General features: G+C 40.9%; 3 protein-coding genes across 4 annotated transcripts in view; 2 read left to right on the forward strand and 1 right to left on the reverse strand.

Annotated features, from left to right (window-relative positions):
* Window positions 1-20,221, forward strand: part of LOC109427416 (regulator of telomere elongation helicase 1 homolog) — a 303,579-nt gene that overhangs the window by 263,160 nt on the left and 20,198 nt on the right. The gene's annotated exons all lie outside the window — the stretch shown is intronic.
* Window positions 414-20,221, forward strand: part of LOC115254514 (regulator of telomere elongation helicase 1 homolog) — a 42,257-nt gene continuing 22,449 nt past the window's right edge. The window contains exon 1 of the mRNA XM_029852069.2: window positions 414-1,661. Within this exon, the coding sequence (XP_029707929.2) occupies window positions 573-1,661 (1,089 nt within the window). The 5' untranslated portion in view covers window positions 414-572. The remainder of the gene's footprint in view (window positions 1,662-20,221) is intronic.
* Window positions 1,675-9,166, reverse strand: LOC134285044 (uncharacterized). 2 transcript variants are annotated; one of them, XM_062844999.1, is made up of 3 exons: window positions 5,639-9,166; window positions 3,968-5,472; window positions 1,675-3,912 (listed from the first exon to the last, which is right to left on the reverse strand). In XM_062844999.1, exons 2-3 carry the CDS (start codon window positions 5,469-5,471, stop codon window positions 3,533-3,535), a joined length of 1,884 nt encoding a protein of 627 aa, XP_062700983.1. In that variant the 5' UTR covers window position 5,472; window positions 5,639-9,166; the 3' UTR covers window positions 1,675-3,532. The 2 variants fall into 2 exon arrangements, with proteins under 2 accessions (XP_062700983.1, XP_062700982.1); XM_062844998.1 differs by having other exon boundaries at window positions 3,968-9,166.

The raw sequence follows: 20,221 nt of genomic DNA on the forward strand, positions 1-20,221 counted from the left end.
TGTTTCTTAGCGTGTGTGATTTCTGTGGTATACGAGATGAACCAGCCGAGGGCTGAAAATCTCGATAATAAAGAAAAATAATAATATTTAATAATTCTGTGGTTTGTGCTCAGGCTTAGAGTCCCTATAATTAGAGTCTGGCGGACTGTCACTTTCGACCGGAGCCAATCGAGCATGACGTCATAGTGTCCTCACCGATAAATGCTACACCGTGACGTCATGCTCGATTGGCTCCGGTCGAAACGAAAGTGACAGTCCGCCAGACTCTAACTAGACTGACTCTACTCAGGCTGCCCTTCAAATAAATCCTTTGAATTCCTATCCCTTGCCTTTATTTTTCCGATTTTTCCTTGTATGGCACAGACCTGTTTTTTTTTATTTTTGGAACAAGAAAAACATTCAAACTTCAATCACTTCAATCAGTTTCCCGCGTCCCGCAGCCGCAGCAAGTAGTAACATTTTTGTTTACATTCTTTTTTCCATGATTTTTCCTGTTTTACGCGGGTGATTAAAATTAAATTTTGGCCAGAGTAAATAGTGTTTCCCCCGAGAAAAAGTGACTGCCCGCCACCATGCCGGAGTACCAGATCAACGGCATCGCGGTCAACTTCCCGTTCGAGCCGTACCAGGTGCAACGGGACTACATGGCCCGGGTGATCGAGTGCCTGCAGAACAGCACCAACGGCGTGCTGGAATCGCCCACCGGCACGGGCAAAACGCTCAGCCTTCTGTGTTCCTCGCTGGCCTGGGTGCTGCACAAAAAGGCCCAGGTCCAGGCCAACATGCGCACGAACATTACCGATCTGAAGGAGTTCGAGATGGTGCAGAAGAAGAAGGTTGGCGGCGGTGATGGAACGGGCTCGGGAATGGACGAACTGTTGGACAAGCTGAACGATGGCAGTGGCTCCGAGGGGGCCAAGTGGGGCGTGCCGAAAATTATCTACGCATCGCGAACCCATTCGCAGCTCACGCAGGTGATGCAGGAAATGAAGAACACCAGTTACAGTTTTATGAAGGGAGTCGTGCTGGGATCGCGCGATCAGCTGTGCATCCATCCGGAAGTATCCAAGGAGGAAGGAAATGCGGTCAAAACCAACCTGTGCAAGGCTAAGATTCAATCGAGGACGTGTTCATTCTACAGCCGAGTGGAAAGCTGCAAGGAGCGTCCGGAAGTGGTTACCACCGTGATCATGGACATAGAAGATCTCGTTAAGGTGGGGACCAAGGTCCGAGCTTGTCCCTTCTTCCTGTCCAAGGAACTGATCGAAAGCGCCGATATTCTGTTCATGCCGTACAACTACCTGCTGGACCCCAAGGTACGCAAGGCCAACAATCTGGAACTGTCCAACACGATTATCATTCTCGACGAGGCACATAACGTGGAAAAAATGTGCGAAGAATCGGCGTCGATGCAGATCAGGTCGACGGATATTGCCCTGTGTATCGATGACATCACCTCCATCATGAAGGTGATGGACCATTCGGTGGCCATTCCGGAGGACGATGAAACGAAGAAGGATTTTACGATCGATGACTTGGCGCTGCTGAAGGAGATGTTACTGAAGCTGGAGAAAACCGTTGACGAAATTCCGATGATGTTCTCCCAGGGTGGTAATACCTTTCCGGGGACGTATATATTCGAGATATTTGAAAAAGCCAATGTGAGTATGCTACCTTATTAGAAAGTAATTTGTTTTAGTATTTATTTTTTACGGGGTTGCACACACTGGAGCACCTCGTGCCCTCACTGCTTCGTTCATACAGCTGCGTAGGTTCCAGCGCCATAAAGAAGCTGTCCGTCTGAGTAGATCACTCCTACTTTCGTGCGTCGAACGCACTTCACTCTTCGGTCAAAAAGGTCCCGTTCCTTTTGGGCCAGAGCCACCGAATTGCACCTTTCTTAAGGTCCTTTGCGAGTTACACCGACCGCTAATGTACCCAATGCCTCGGCTCTGTTAAAAAGCACGCTTGTGATCCATAGCGTGAGTGTGATGCCGCTTATGGTGGCCGAAGACAAAACTGCTCGATGGGTAAGCTTCTAAGAGGGTTTAACTTAGGTCATTCGCCTCTGCAAAAACAAACTTAAAGTTAATGTCAGCTGTCGCAACGAACAGCACGCGTCTTTTTGAAATCTTCATGAAACGCAGTCCTACCCCTGCTGCTCCGGCAACATTGAAATTGGAGTGACATAGGAATCGCTTGTCACTGTCCGTGAGTAGGCACAAAACATCAAATAACAACCTGTACCTTACCTTACCGATCAGGCTAAGGCCGGGGTGGCCTCTGCTGTACATAGTAGCTGTCTCCATTCCACTCGGTCCATGGATGTTTGTCTCCAGTTCCGCACTCTGCGTAGGGTCCGCAGATCGTCGTTTACTCGCTGCGCTCCACGTCTTCTTGTACCGGTCGGATGACTCTCGAGAACCATTTTAGTCGGGTTGCTATCCGACATCCGGATGACGTGTCCCACCCACCGTAGCCTCCCGATTTTCGCGGTGTGGACGATGGTTGGTTCTCTCAGCAGCTGATGCAGCTCGTGGTTCATTCGCCTTCTCCAAGTCCCGTCTTCCATCTGCACTCCGCCGTAGATGGTACGCAACACCTTCCGTTCGAAAACTCCAAGGGCGCGTTGGCCCTCTGCACGTAGGGTCCATGTTTCGTGCCCATAGAGGACGACCGGTCTAATCAGCGTTTTGTAGATAGTTAACTTTGTGTTACGGCGAACTTTATTCGATCGTAGAGTTCTGCGGAGTCCAAAGTAAGCACGATTTCCTGCCACAATGCGCCTCTGAATTTCTCTGCTGGTGTCGTTGTCGACGGTCACCAGTGAGCCCAAGTACCATCAGTGTACCAGATTCCGCTCATCTAAGGCACAATTTATGTTTGAAAAATTATCTATTTTATGACAAAGCGAGTATGATTTATTTTTTTATTGCAATAAGTCCATCATTACTATTAATATGAGGCAAAAATATGAAATAGCATAAAAATTGGAAAAAAATATTTTTTTCGTAAGGTTTTTTGTTGACACTAGATGTGCCAATAGCCGCTCACGATAAAGCACTGTGTTCCAATTACCGCTCATGAATGTTCCAATTTCCGCTCACTTTACATAATGTGTAAATGCGTCTCCTTGAGTGGATTTTCCTTATGAAACCAAGACTATTATCACCCCTAAAGTAATCATAAACATCATTAGCAAAAATTAGAAGGGGTCACTCACTAATTACGTTACCATTACATAGGAAGGTAAATTCCATAATGTGTGACAATGTTTTAACGCTAGAACAACCATGGTAATAATAAAGAAATTATTATTTATGAATGTTACGTAGCGTACTAGATGTGTGCCCCAATAAGAAAGCATTTTGAATATTTTTCAGCTTGATAATGACTTCAAATAAAGACGGACAATAACATGAAATATAGTGTTTCTACTTAGTATTAGTGATTTTAATAATCCAAATTGAGAAATCAACGTTTATTTAACTTTTATGTAACGAAACAAATCATTTGTGTTCCTTTCTTCGTTTTAATTCTGAACATTCTGTGATCGTGGCTTCGGACGAATATTCCTGGGTTTTCTTTTCTTATTCTGTTTTTCTGCTTCCTTTTTAGCTCTCTTCAATTCACGCTCTTTACGCTTTTGCTGCTTCTCCAATTCAACCGCGTCTTTCTTTTTCGCCTTCTCTTCCATAAACTGCGCGAATTGTTTGCTCGTTGCAACAGTCGGTGGGCGCAAAATCTCCCGCCTACGAGTCGGTTTCGTAGTCGTTGGTAGGCTGAATGAGCTGCTGAACGCCGCATCTTCGTCATTCTCCTTATCGCTCTCATTGTTTTCCGGTGCAGCATCTTCTATTGATTTGCTTCCGACTGATGCAACTCGACTGAAATCTGCTTGCTGTTCAGCACCTGTAATGATCATAGTTTAGTTTTTCATTAATACATTTACTTATGGGTAACTTACCCCGACAATCGATTTCATCTTCTGCAAATCCTTCAAAATCGCTTTCATCGTCCGACATTTGGTTTTCCTTTAAGTTGTTGCTCACGTTGTCTTCCTGAGCATTGTTGGTAAGATCATTATAAGTGATTTTCAAATTTCTCCACAGGTAAAAAAGGTTGGTGTCACAAATATTACCAGGCCACTCAACAGATTTCTCTTGCTGCTGGAATTCGTGGAACTGTTGTATGGTGAGCCTGCTCTCTAGCAGTCGAATCAACTTCACTTCTGGAAATTCCATTGCTTTTGATGAATCATTTGACTCATCCATACTTGCATTTGACGGTAAAGACGAGTAGTTTATTGCATCAGGGCACCACGGATAGATTCCACTCCGCATGAATCCGCTCCGAATAGCTCTCTCTTTGGACGTGAAATTGAGGAGTGCTTCCTTTATGAGCGGGCAAATTTGGGGTTTAGTTATTGGAATCATTCCATATTTCTTCCGGTATTTTAGAATCTGTTCTTGCCAGTACTTCTTCAAAGGGCCGAAGAAACTGACATCAAGCGGTTGTGTTAGATGAGTTGTGTTTGGGTACAGAGCGACAAGGATTATTTGGTTTTCTGTACAGAATTCTGTGGTCATCAGTGTTGTATGACTCTTGTGTCCATCAACAAAGAGGACAACTGGCAACTGTATGTTTTCCCGCACAAGCCATGGTTGAAATATCGTTTTGAGGAACTGAAAAAAAGCTTGACCGGTCATCCATCCACTGTCGGTTTTATCAACTCCCCAATCATGAGGGGCACTCAAACTAATTTCTGCAGGAATTCTACGCTTGTATGGGAACAGGACCAATGGAGGGAGCAGCCGGCCATCGGCACAAGCAGTAAAAAGACCAGTGTAACTTTCTTTGTCGTTGTTTGCATAAACTGTGTGCAGATGACGCATTTCCTTTGGTGCCAAACACTTTTGATTCTTCACGACCAACTGAAATGCTGTTTCATCCAGATTAAAGATTCGCCCTGGCTGGTCCAACAAATCCGTCATATTTATTTCCTTCAAGTATTCATGAACTTCTTTGAACCAGTTACGAATTTGTGGTTCAGTTACAGTGGCCCGGTGCTTTGCGAGAATGCTTGGTTTTCGCGACGAAAATTGTTTATGCCTTCGCAGAAACAATTTCGACCACTTCCGGCCTGGTATGCCATCTTTGAAAGGAGTGATTTTTTTCGTCAGCCTGACAAATTGAGCTACACTCACTCTCAGCTGCTTCACAGTTACGGGGAATCCAGTGCGAGCGGCAATTTCCATCCAGTTGACAATACGAGCCTCCTCGCGATCATTGAGAATGCTTGACGGTCCTTTTTTGTCCTTGCCATACTTGTTCCGAAGTCTGTCCCTCAATGTTCCAGCAGGGACGTTAAAGCGGGCCGCTGCTTGCCGTATGGACATGCCACGCTTTGCTGCATCTAACGCAAATGCAACTGCCTGAGCAGTATACACCTTTTTTTTGATCGGTGGCATCCTAAATCGAACAGAAGTAGAGCATACATTGAGCGTCAATTGGCACACTGGCATTGTTTGGCGGACCAGAAAACCGCTCATCATTTTTAGTGGCAAAAGCCACCAAAACATGATTTTACTGTTGAAATAATGCACTTGCATTCCTTTATTCGTTTGAAACTACGTACCTGCAGGCAATTTGACACGAAAACTCGAAGAAAATCTACTAAAACTGCTTTATTTTTGTGACCGAGCTTCTTCGTGCAAACAATAACAAGATGGCGACGCTGTCATTTTCAATGACCGTGCCACTGAAAAAAATACATATCTCGAAATCTAAGCACATTTTGTACAAGATAACTCATTTTATTTCAATAAATATGTTGACGGAGTGATAACAGTCAGAAAAAAAAATAAACTTTCAAGAAAAGGATAATGAAATAAATGTTTTGTATGGAAGTGAGCGGAATCTGGTGCATGAGCGGCTACTGGTACGTTGATGGTAACTTGTTTGAAAGAAAATATCTATACGAGTTCTGATGATGCACAGGTAGAACACATATAGCCGGAGCAGTAAACTCGCGAGTATTCAACAAAACCATGCTGAGGGTGATGGGTTCAATTTTCGATCGGTCCGAGAATTTTGCGATTTTTTTTGTGGGAAATTCCCTTGACATAATGCAAAATGAACGATAGCATTTCCTCAAAATTGCTGTGTGTATCAACATACTGGCTTGATTTTTCGGTACAGAGATAGTACTAACCGTGTCGCCCTGTGTACAAATTTTAATGTGGATTGGTTAAAAATTGACTGAGTTATGGCAAAAATCAACCCGTGCAAAAGAAGAATTGGGTATATGCAGTGTAGGGTGCAAGCCCTTTGGACAGGGTGTCCTATTTTGCCCACTTTCTGCTACAACTCATTCAATTTGATACAAACCGAGTAAGTTTTTGTACACAGTGCATACTGTAAACTACAGGGGATGGCCAAAATGTTTTGGATAGGCAACTTTTTTTCTCTCGCAAAAAAGTTCAACAACCTATAACTTTTCATAGAGCGCATCAAAAAATCTCAAATTTTGACTGTTTGTCAACCTATTATGTGTGCATCATTGGTACAAATTTGGGCTCGATTGATTAATATTTCGCAAAGTTAGAACCGTTCGGGTAAAACACTATTTTTCAGACATCTCATTTTTGAGGTGTCATATCTCCGAAACCAGTGAACCGAATTGAATGAAATTTTAAACGTACACTAACAATATGTAAATGCTTCACAAGCTATTAAAACATAGGTACTTTTTAAACGTTGAAAAAAGTTATCATGGATTGACACTTTTTGGATTTTTCTCGAAAAAATGTAATATTTTTACATCAATGTCAATAAATTTTAGTGTTGATATCAAAAGATTTTCCACTTCTGTTCCCAAGTTATCTCTAATCAGATATATTAGAGCCTATTTAGATTGAAGGAAGGACACATTTAGTAATTTTTGTGTGGTATTGTAAATTTAACTTATTTGCCTCTATATGGGTAAAAATTTCAATCCGGTATAACTTAATTCGCCGTGAGAAAATATTACATTTTATAACGTCGTATTAAGTATCAATATATTGTTGATACAGTCATGACTCGCTGGTTGGGGGCTTAATAGTTGGGTGGCTTTTTAGTTGGGGCCCCGTTAGTTGAGCTGTCAGCCAACTAAAAAGTACCTGGATGTCATAATTCAATGTCAAACTGAAAATGACAACCAATCTGTAATTCCGAGGGGCGAGCTAATGAGTTTTTGGTTGCTTAAACTTTACTGATAATCGAGAAAAAAAAATCTATTTCATATTTCTTAAAAAAAAAGAATATATACAATTACACCGTGTCCAATAAATTCTCATACAAAATACAAATTTAGAAAATATCATTTTATTTCACATATGTGATTCATATTTTTAAAATGAATACATGTATTGAAAGGCCACATAATACTGATTAAATAAAGCATACGGATTAGAATAACTTTATTTTCTATTTGTTTTTATAAGCCTAGCAGTACGCTTCCGTTTTATGAAATTCGTTTTCTCCGGCACGCAAGACAAATGTTCGAAAAGTTTTTCGTTCTACGGTAGCGAAATCGAGTCCACAAGGATAAATTTTTAATTTGTATCCCAAGTTATATACAAAATGGATATACTAAGGCTAAAAAACACAGTTTTAATTATGATATGGTAAGAAATTTGCAAGAAAGCTCAATTTGGGTTGATTTTCATGAAAATAACCCTTATATCAGAGATACATATCATAAAACGTAAATATTGGACAAAATTTACCACAATAGGAATACAAGCATGTCTGTTTTATAAGTGAGAATGGTGTGAATCAACCAGATAAGATGCACCCATGCGCCTTTAACATAACTTATCTCATTAAAACAGGAAAATGGACATTTTTGTTTAATTCACGTTATATTTTGTACAAAATAAAACGGCTTCGTACTTTACCAATACAGGATCTCATATTTTTTCTCTTCTGGTCATAGTTGCTACTAGCAATGGGGAGGACGTGAACCTAATTTGTTTTAACTTGAAATCACTACTCGTTAAAATACGACGAAATACCAATGAAATGGCGTGCGTGCCAGCTGATTTGGACTTACGACACATAAGCGATCAGCAGAGAAGGATAAAGGACAGTTAGTTCTAAAACATATGCTGCATTGTGTGTGTGTGTTAGTTGACCTTTCAATAAATAAATTTACTTTGAAAATTCTAATTACAGATGCGAAATGAATTGAATTTGATTTTGTATGAGAACTTATTGGACACGGTGTACTTCGAAACAAATACAAAACATAGGCAATCTTTATTTTGTCGATCATTGAAAGTGTTTTGTGCTTGCTTTTGGTCCGGGTGGTTTCATAAACATCTATATTTTCACTTTACCGACTGAAAATGGGTGAAAATAATTATTTCTCGCATTGGCCATATATGTATCTTGCAAAACGTATCAGTTTTGCTCTAAATGTAAAACAAATTGAAAATGTTTCCTTTTTGCTTCCAACTCAAACATGATTTTAAAAAAAAAACAATGCGCACGCCCCTTGTGCTGTTGTCACTTCACCCAACTAGCGAATCGAATTCGTTGGTTGGGTGTAGGTTGTGGCTCAACGAGCGGGTTCCGACTGTAAACGTTAAAAAATTCATTCAATTCGGTTCACTGGTTTCCGAGATATGACAGTTCAAAAATTAGTTGTCTAAATAATATTGTTTTACTCGAACGGTTCTAACTTCGCGAAAAATTAATCAATCGAGCCCAAATTTGTACCAATGACGCACATATAATAGGTGGACAAACAGTCAAAATTTTAGATATTTTTATGTACCCTATGAAAAGTTACAGCATGTTGAATTTTTATGTGGGAGAAAAAAAGTTGCCTATCCCAAACATTTTGGCCATCCCCTGTATCTAGCCGAATACAAAAAATAAATCAATATAAACATCTTGAGGAATTTATATTTAACCTTAAGAGTTTTGTCACTTGTTCAATTGAACCTGATTAATTACCAAGACACACTCTACCGTGACGTTACAACGATTTGACGCCTTTTTGGTCAGAGTTTTCACTATAACTCGTAAATTCGACCGTAAACCCTCAAATATTTTTGCATATTTGGATTCTTTATAAAATTTTCAATAATTATGATCTGTTGAACAGTTAGTTGTTATCGATAAAAAATGTTAAAGATGGGAATGAGTAGCGTGACGTTACAACGTTGTAACGTCACGCTACTAATTCCCATTTTTAACATACTTTTCCAATAAAAACTAACTGTTCAACAGATGAAACTTATTGGAAATTTTACAAGGAATCCGAATATGCAAAAATATTTGAGGCTTTACGGTCGTATTTATGAGTTGTAGTAAAAAATCTGACCAAAAAGGCGTCAAAATGTTGTAACGTCACGGTAGAATGTGTCCTAAACTTTCTTTTGTATTTGTTTATATTCTTTGTTTTATAAGCACGCGAAAGGATGCATAATCGACATAAGTTTGTTCGAGAGCATCTGGTAAGGAAATCGTCCCAAATCAAAATTTGTCAAATATAATAACAGATGTATTATCCTGGACCCAAAACTATCATCATTCGCATACCGCTTTAGAGCTGCTAGCTCAAAATATAAGGACCATGCTGACGTGTGTAGCATTGCTGTCCCATGTTCTATGGTAGTCCAAATTAATATGGGATAACTTTGCTGCACACGGCAGTATGTCTCTATAAAAACGATGAAACTGTACTACCGCCACAAACGGGAAGATTCTGCTTCAATGAACGCAACGCCAGATGATGGTGACTCCGATTATGATCAGATGTACTCAGGAAATCTAGTATCGAGTTATAGTGAAAGACATACATACATGACTAGGTGGAATAAGACTGTCAAATTATTGGCATATAGCAAAACAAATTAAATACCTATTTGATATTTAAGCTGAGGCTGTTTCGTTTACAAAAATATAACGAATGCATTTTGGAATTTTTTTTACTAGTGTGTTACTACAACCCTCATAAAGTCTATCAGCAAGCAGCAGTTTGGATATTCTCCGTTTCACACTACAGCTCTTCATCATAAAATGCTTGGAATGATGAATAATGGAAGTGTACGACATGGATTATTAATATTTTTTCACGAATTGATTCTAAATTTCCTCATCTTCAATATCAACATTCTCAGATATAAGCAGCAGCATATTTTGCCCCATTATCCCCCAAACTTCGTATTTTCAACATCTCGGCCCGTATAGCCGAGGCGGTAAACGCACGGGTATTCAGCATGACCATGCTGAGGGTGTCGGGTTCGATTCCCGGTCGGTCCAGGATCTTTTCATAAAGGAAATTTTCTTGACTTCCTTGGGCATAGAGTATCTTCGTGCCTGCCACACGATATACGCATGCAAAATGGTCATTGGCAGAGGAAGCTCTCAGTTAATAACTGTGGAAGTGCTCATAGAACACTAAGCTGAGAAGCAGGCTTTGTCCCAGTGAGGACGTTACGCCAAGAGAGAGAGTATGTATACTCATTGAAATCAGAATGTTGTAATCTGAGTGACATATTATATTCACTGCAATGAAACAACTTGACTACACTTTTAGGGAAATTGGGGTGAAACAAGCTTCACACCCCACTGAAAAGATTATTATTATTATTATCTTCATTTAAGAGATTTTTTTATCTGCACAGAAAAAAATAATGAATAATAACTCAAGCTGAAATCGAAATATGACAGAATGTAACGTAGCGTAATCACAAATCTAATGTAAATTTGTGACAAATATCATGCACATGAAATTCCTTTCACGATTTCCAAACTTTACGACACATTACCTACTATTTTACGCGTAAGATTTGTATTTCAATGAATTTAATAAAATTTTACACGACATTCGTGTAAATCTAATTGACACCGAAGCTTCGGCCGTCACCACTCAGTTTGTTTACAGTCGGCCATATTTCCCGTGCAACCTAGTTTTGTGTAGGAACAATTGTGCAAAGTTTGGACATATTTTGATAGACTTTAATTAGATTTCGCAACCGAATCAATAAATATGCGGATTTCTTCATATTCCTCCCGAAAAATAAGGTAACTAGATGCATTTTATCGTTCAATATTGTTTAGTAATGTACATGCCGTATGTCTCTCCAGCTGGCCGGACGAGAAACGGAGAAGCTGGACTGGTTGAACCACGAAGAGTTGAATCGAGAAGCAATGAAGTCAGTGTGCTGCAGACGCTTTGGAAATTTATTGTGATGGAGAATTGGCAGCTAAACTATGTTATTTTGTTCATTTTTTACAAATATACATTTTTCACCCGGTGAATCAACGGGAATAGAATTTCTATCGTAGAAATATCATATTGCTTATTCCGCAACAACTTCTCTAACGTCCGCTTTGCTTTTTTTCATCTTGTTTGATGGACACCTCAGTATATGTGAAGATGCCGTGCTCAATTCCGCGACGTCTGAAATTTACACGTATAGCAACGACGGAGCAAGTAGAATTCAAATCTAGTGTAAATTTGCGCTTTCTCTCGCATTCCCCGTATGTGCATTACTATTGGCATAAATTTACACGTTTTGTTTTATCTGTGTGTATTAACGAGATTTTTAGCCCTGGGCTAGTTCATCTCGGGACCCACGCTTTACTTCCCTTCCGAAGAAAGAACTCGCGAGTATGTCGGGAGTGGGATTCGATCCCAGGTCCTCGGCGTGATAGTCAAGTGTTCTAACCATCACACCAGATCCGCTCCCTTATTTAAGAGATTTGCAGCCCTAGGCTGGCTCATCTCTGAAAACCCACTGGAAAGATGTCGTAAGTGTAAGCTTCGTAAAATCATTCGTTTGGAAATTATCTACCAAACAAGCTAGTGGTCAACTTATCTGGTCATCTAAGCTTTTCGGTTGTTTTTTTTTTCATTTAACCCCATTGTACCCTAAATTTCCAAATTTCATAAGATGCAGAAATATTACTGATGGGCTCTTCATCAATATTAACTCACATCATGCATAGAAATTTCAAGATAAAGTTATTTTAATTGATAAACAATATAAAAATAAGTTTATAGGGGAGTTTGGGTAAACTAAGCTCTGAAACTATATGCTGCCGCCACCTCCCGTCTATGAGGCTATGCGCAAACAACATTTAGGATGTTTTTGGAGTATATAAGCAATGGCTCATCGTTTGGAAATGTTTGGAATCGGTGGTATTAGGATGAGAAATACTCATACTTGTATGCGTAAAAGCTCAAATATTACCAATACTTTGGGATGAAACTCCCCAAAAATGGTTTCTTCAGAAACAATCCATGTGTATTCGATCATTTATTTAGTTATTGTCACGTAAAAAATCATTATTAAAAATAAAAAATGAATTTTTACCTTGAAAATATACCATTGCCTAATTGACCCCACAATACCCTAAAATTCCAACATTTTAATAACTTTTTCTATGTAACGTTACTCAATGGAGTTGGGGCGATGGTATCCCAGCGAAAAGATCATTAAAATCCGAGGGGGTCGACAGTAATCAATTTGCTTCAATTTCCGTGCGATAAGCCGTAATTTTCTTTGATTTTCTGAATTATTCATTATTGTGTTCATTATACCGAATATCGGTTCGATTTTCTCGAATTTTTCTCATTTTCTGCCATTTTCCAAGTTATAATCGATTTTATACTATTTATTTTCAGCAAAATGGTAAAAATGGAACATATCTGAAAAATCGAATAAAATGAAAAAAAATCGTTCGAAAATCGGCGAAAATTGACGCTGAAAACGGCTAACATCTCTTAAAATGTCACGACGTCGCGACGCCACGTCGAAAATTTTGACAACTCTTCCAGGTAAACAATCAGCAGCGTCGGCTGATGCGTCGGCCATCAGCTGGTCGATCAGCAGTTGGAATTGCTGAAATTACCGAATTCAACAACGAATCACCTCGGAAATATGGGAAATGTTGTTATTGAGAAGACGTATTTGCAAGATAATATCATTCTGAGGATTAAAATAATGCGTAGATTATGTAAACAACAGTCACATCCGTGATCAGCTGTTGTTTATAAACAAGCTCCATCCGAAAGAAAAGAGAGAACAAAACAAAATCGAGAAAATTTGACATTTTTGTTCAGGGATGTGCATCGATTTTGTTCGATTTTATGGGGATAAGCCAACATTATAATCGATTTTATCGGATATTTCGGATATGGTTGATTTTGATCGATTTTCTATTAATTTCTTCAGTTTTGTTGAAATGATGAGAAATATGTGATTCCTTGTAGGTTTTGGCCAAAAATCTAGGATATCGGGAAGAGTCGTCCCCCTCGTTAAAATCATAACAAATGCCGTAAAATAGCAGAAATTCTCAAATTCTAGGGGGAACTGGGGTAAAACGGGCTCTATAACTCGCTTCAGAGTAGTTGCCCGTACATGAATCATCCACCAATCAATTCTTGAGAAAATTTGCTTTCGAATAAGCCATCGATGGTCACATAGGGTCTTGTATTAAGAAAGTTATTAATTTTTTCCACCTTTGGGCTTGATTTTGCCCAATGTGCGCTGGTTTGACTGAGTTGCTTAATGCAACTCTGATTATCCTCAAAGATGCATACGAGCTTCTTCACTGGTTCGCCGAAATCTCGCATAAGTTTTTTCAACCACATCAGTTCTTGGCAGCTTTCCGAAAGCGAAATATATTCCGCCTCTGTTGAAGACAGTGATACGCATGGCTGTTTCCTTGCGCACCAAGAGATGATTCCGCCACCAAGGCGAAATAGAAATCCAGAGTTTGATTTTCGATCCGAAACGTTTCCGGCCCAGTCGGCATCAGCAAAACCTTCCAGTTCTCCGCAACCACCGCCCAGTTGAAGCTGCAGACCACTTGTAGCTTTCAGATAACGCAATGTCCTCTTTGCCACCGTCCAATCTGCAACTGTCGGGTTACTGACTCGGCGTCCAAGAATCGAAGCACTAATGCCAATGTCAGGACGAGTATGAACGGATACATAAAGTAGACCACCAACAAGGCTATGGTATTTGTCGTTATTAGGAAGCCTTTCTGCCTCCTCCTTCTGCTGAATGTACCCCGGGTCCATCGGAATACGAGAACCTTTTGCTTGATCCATTCCGAAACTGGCAACCATTCGGTTAATGTAGGTCTGCTGGTTCAAACAGTAACCCGTTTCCGTTCTGGTAACCTGTATTCCCAAAAACTGTTTAACATCTCCTAGCGCGGTCATTTGGAAATTGCTGTTTAGTGTCTCCAGAATATCGTCATTAGACCGGCCCAAATACAAAAATGTCGAAAAATTCCACGGGGCACCCTCTAGAATCGTGCCTTTGGATGAGAAGAACAATCTGTGAAAGATTCAGCTCAATCGGTTAAAAACTGAGCTGGCGCAAATGAGTTGACGGTTTGTATGTGATCTTCAGTCCAAATATATGGGAAATTGGATGACCTCCCGTCTCTCATTCAGCACGCCGGTTTGGCGAGTTCGATTTGGCTCAGAATTGAATGAATAATAGTTGAAACCCTAAGGAACATATTTGTAGAAGACCATATTATGATAAAACTTAATTTAGTTGCGGTTTCAGCTAACCAAAGCAGAGGGAGGACATCTTCCCCCGTTTACTCTCGGTATATCCAACGACATCCAATTGCCTTCTTTCCCGGCGGCAGCTTGACCAGGTTCCACGTCTTATTCTCCTCATGCGAAACCAGTTCGTCCTTCATAGCAGCAATCCACTTCGCGCTTTCTGCTCCTGTTGTAGCTTCCTTGTAGCTTCTTGGCTCCACCGGTTGAGGACAGGCAAACTTACTGGTAGCCGAATAACGTTCCGGCGGCACTCCTTTGTTCACACGGTTGGAACGACGTGGTCCTCCGTTGGATTGCTCCTCCTCGACATCATCTGACTCCTCCTGAATCGAATCACATTCGTCACTGGGCTCCGAAGCATCTTCATCGTTGTTACAGGCATCCTCATACATTGTAGGCTCGTCCTCGTAACCGTGGAAATCTTCTTCGTCCGAAACATATTCTTCAGGTAGACGATTTTTCCGATTTACCGTCGTAGCAGGTACAGACAACGGCGGTAGTTCCATCAGCTCCTGATCTCGGGACGAATCTTCAGCACTCGAAACTGAAACTTCACGTGTGGCTAGAAATCTTGCGTCCCGACTGAAAACAATCCCGTGAGTTTTCGTATCAACAAACCTCCACGCCTTGTGTTGCGATGAATACCCAACAAAGGTCATCTTCACCGCTTTCGATTCGAGTTTGGTACGCTTTTCTTTTGGCACGAACACGTAGGCTTCCGACCCGAAAATTCGCATCATTCCAAAGCCTGGTTTTTCATCGTGCCAAATTTCGTACGGTGTCAGCTGGACCGGTTTGGTAGGTAGCATGTTTTGAAGGAAATTTGCTGTATTGACAGCTTCAGCCCAGTACCGGTAATGCATACCGGCATCGATCATCATGCAGCGAGCCATTTCAACTAATGAACGATTTTTTCGTTCGGCGACGCCGTTTTGCTGCGTCGTGTAGGCGGTAGTAAATTGCTGCAATATTCCTTCATCCTTCAAAAACCGTATAAGCTCGGTAGCACGATACTCACCGCCTTGATCTGACCTAATAACTTTCGGAGGTTTCCCAAATCGTGTCTTCATACACTTCACGTAGTCCTTGATTGCCTCACACGTTTCGGACTTCTTGTGCAGGAAGTATAGCGTGGTGTAGCGGCTAAAATCGTCGATCAACGTTAAAAAGTAATTATGACCACCTGGCGTGACTGTGTTCATAGGCGCACACAAGTCACTGTGCACCAGGTCTAGAACAGCTTTCGATTTAATTTTAGCCTTTTTGGGGAACGGCCGGAGGAAAATGACAAGATAATATAACAATATATGGTTTATGTAATGTAAAACAATACAACATATCAAAAGAGAACTATTCCAAAACATTTGATTAAATGTATAACCAGTAGTGAAATCACAATTAAAAACAATTTATTTACGGTACATTTTATTGTTTGAAACCATTCATGTACCATACAATGTACGGTATATTTAAACCCACCCAAGTAACCACAAGCATTATAACATTGCACGAATTAGACTGAATATCAACCTTTGCAATGCGAAATGCAGTAATTCCACACTTGTCATGCAATAATCCTTTAGATTGGCACTATCAATGTGATGATGCATTGCATTTTTCTTTACATTCGGGTTTATTAAAAGGTGATATAAGATAATTCAATAATTCAACACTGCAAAAACTGAATAAATGCAATGTACAAACTAGCAAAGTTTGCTCTAACAATACAATTATAAAAGCTTGACTCTAATGGTAAACAAATGAAATCAAGAAGATTGAACAACTTTACGGTCAACTCTAGCGGTCTTCAACATTTCTGGTTCGACTCCCGACCAACTTAATCCCCGTTTGAGCCACCGATCAACGACAGCAAAAGCTATTTAGAGATGAACTTTTCTCTTTTCTGTAGGCTGCAATCACATGCCAATAACGATAGAAATCACAATTAGCATATGAGCAATGTGCGAAGGGTGTTTTAATCGAGGTTTTTATTTTCTTATGTTGATTAAATATCTTCTAAAATGCATTATGTAATTTTCAGTAATTTATCGGAATGTGATAGTTTACTGTATTCTATTACATATGACATAGTCGTTTTACCCTCTACTACAATGATGGAGATAGAAGAACATTTTCCTTTTAGTTAATGAAATATCTGTTGTTATCACTGCAGCAGAAACGGTCCAAGGTGCCAGCGCAATGGAACTCATCTAGCGGTCTTCTACACTTCTGGTTCGACTCCCGACCCGGCGACAAAAAAATAATGGTTAAACATTAATGTGTGAGGGCATCAGTACCGTCGATAACGAAACGGTGCTAAAAATAGATTTTTGTTTTGGTTTTTCGTGTTGCACGTATCAAGCATGTCAAATGCAAATGTACAGCACATGCATTTATATTACTTTAGCAATGGCTGTCAGCGTGCTGCAATATGTGGCACTAATTTTATTTTAGTGGGGCCCTTTTCGACTTTAATATTGCTTCAATGGGGTGTTTAAAGTAATGCAGCATTATATTCATAATTTTAATTATCAATATATGGCAAAATTGATGCACTTATATACGGCTTCGTGGTTACTTGGGCACGTATCAGTATTTTGAACAATTCATTAACAATATAATGTATGGTTTAGCAAAAAAATATATATGGAGAAAAATATTTTTTTATATTGTTACGATACTTAACAACCTGTATAATATATTGTAAAAATCTTATTTACAATTCACGGTATGGTGTCTACATCACATCTTATTGTTTTTGTATTTTTTATTTTTACAGTGGTGTCTATTGTAAAAATATGGTTCTAAATAGTACTGTTACAATACAACGTTCGGGTTTTCTACTGTATTTTTTATTCGGGGGGAAACGAGTCATCTTTCCCTGCAGACACGGTTCGCAAATTTTATCATGGGAACAGCCACCTACCTTGATGCCAGTTGCCAGCTGCTTACTTTCCACGTCACGAATTGCCTGGACGTCCCTGTGTCCTAGCCGGCGATGCCATTCGTGAACACAATATTTTCCGCAGCTTTGCTCCGTCGTTGCATTCGCTTGTTCCACTAGTCTTAGGTGGTAGAGACCCTTCCTCTTGGGGGCCACCGCCACAACTTGACTTCCACTTGCTATTCCGCATCCTGTTTCGCTGAAAGTGACCGTGGCCCCTTTCTGCACCAGCTTGCTGACAGACACCAGGTTCATGTCGAGATCCGGTACATACAACACTTCACTCAACGTTATCACCTTTACACTCGTGTCCTGTCCGTAGCAACGCAATTTGCAAATTCCGACACCTTTCACACTGGCACTTTTGCCGTCAGCAATCGTAACTGACTTTGGAATGTCAATACGCGAACGGTCCAACGATTCGAAATAGTCCTTATTGGCACACATATGTGAGCTCGCGCCCGAGTCGATTATCCACCCGTCGACCGAACTGTCACTCACACCGAACGCAAACACTTCTTCTTCTTCTTCCGATTTCACCAGTTTTGCTTTTGCCGGTTTACGATCGGCCTCACTGTGGTTTCGCGCACTTTCTTTGTTGCTCTCTTCTTTCTTCTTCTTCGCCAAAAGCTTACAAAAGCGCTTTTTATGTCCCACCTTTTGGCAGTGATGACACACAATGTTCTTCTTTTCTTCTGCCTTCATGGCTACTCCTTCCACTGGTGTTTTCTCCTTTCGCTTGAGGACCTCATTGACTATTTTACCTTTAACAAGCTCCAACGTCAAATCGTCCTCCGAACGGTTCTCCAACGTGGTGGTTAGAGCATCAAACGAGCTAGGCAGGCTCCGGAAAACGAGAATCACTTGCAAGTCGTCGTCTAGCTTGGTTCCGGCGTTTTCAAGCTTCTCGAAGAGGTCTTCGAACTCCTGCAGATGCTCAACAATGTCGTCTCCCTCGTGGTATTCAAGGTCACAAATCCGCTTCAGCAGTTGAACCTTGGAAGTCAACGTTTTCTTTTCGTGTTGCTGCTTCAAATTATCCCACACAGCTTTCGCGGTCGTAGTGTTCCGAATATGGCCGTGTTGACTCCGAGTAAGCAGCAATCCGATTGTCGCACGCGCTCTTTGATCTGTTTCTTCCCAAGCAGTAACTTCAGCCGCGTTCGCGCCGTTAGCAGCAAGAGTTGGCTTCACTCCCGGCGAAACGTACTTCCACAGTCCTTCCCGTACGAGCAGAAATTCCACCTCCAACTTCCACGAGTCATAATTTTCATTGTTCAATTTCGCAATACCCGTTCTCTCCATTTTCGCCACCAATTTTCGCGATTACACTTGAAAATTCAAACCGAAAAATGATTTTCAACGCACACGAAAAACAAAATGGCTAACACCGGCCCATAACCTATTGGGATGTGTGACCGTGCAAATAAAGACACAACCGATCAAGTAGAGAGAACGAATTCAACTGTACTTTTATTCAAGGCAAATACACAAAGGGAAATATAAAAAGGCGCGTGATGTCAAGTCTCCACTCGCTTCTACACATAGCAGAGTTGCCATGCCTTCAATAATCTGCCATAGCTGTTCTCGATCGATTGTATTATACGTCGATTTGAAATCGATGAACAAGTGATGTGTGGGCACGTTGTATTCGCGGCATTTCTGCAACACCTGGCGGATGGCGAACATCTGGTCCGTTGTAGCGCGTTCACCCATGAATCCAGCCTGATAATGCCCCACGAACTCTCTTGTAATCGGTGATAGACGGCGGCATAAAATTTGGGAGAGTACCTTGTAGGTAGCGCTCAGTAGTGTGATCGCGCGATAGTTCCCGCAATCCAACTTGTCGCCCTTTTTGTAGATGGGACACATGATACCTTCCATCCATTCCTCCGGTAATACTTCCTCCTCCCAAATCATGGTAATGACCCAGTGTAGTGCTCTCACCAGTGCTTCATTTCATTTATTTATGTTATTTTGATGTTAAATTCATGATAATACTGAATCAACAATTTGCCGCCATAATACTCGATTTGCAGCTGCAGCTCTCCAACCTCGGTCGCGCCCAACACTCGCCAGATCACGCTCCACCTGGTCCGCCCATCGTGTTCTCTGCGCTCCACGCCTTCTTGTACCAACCGGATGGTTATCAAACACCAACTTTGCAGGGTTGTTATCTGGCATTCTTGCAACATGCCCTGCCCACCGTATTCTTCCGGCTTTGGCCACTTTCTGGATGCTGGGTTCGCCGTAAAGTGCAGCGAGCTCGTGGTTCATCCTTTTTTTCTATTTCGTTTATTTATAAGGCTCGTGCGTTTTACAAAAACTTTACGGAGCCGAGTTTCATGTTAGAAAACAAAGTGTTATTCTAAAAAATACTACTATTTAATATACAATTTATTTTGCGCTCTTGCGCGAACTCTTTCTCGGAGAAGCGCGATCTGTTGATCCTGATGCCGACGAAGCAAATTGGGCCCGACGCTGGCTTGCTACCAATTGCTTGGTTTTCTCCTGCATCATGGTGTTGAAATTGTTCGCTAGCTGTGTCATATTCGGAATACCATAGGCCCGCGGAAAGATTCATCATCAATAACCGGTTTTGGCTTGCCTTCCTCTTTATCGCTTGTTTCCTGCACTATCTGAGTTTCCTCAAGAATTTCTTCAATAACTTCCACGACATCGTCATC

Source organism: Aedes albopictus, chromosome 1 (genome assembly GCF_035046485.1).
Source record: "Aedes albopictus strain Foshan chromosome 1, AalbF5, whole genome shotgun sequence".
In the NCBI taxonomy this organism is placed as follows: Eukaryota; Metazoa; Arthropoda; class Insecta; order Diptera; family Culicidae; genus Aedes; species Aedes albopictus.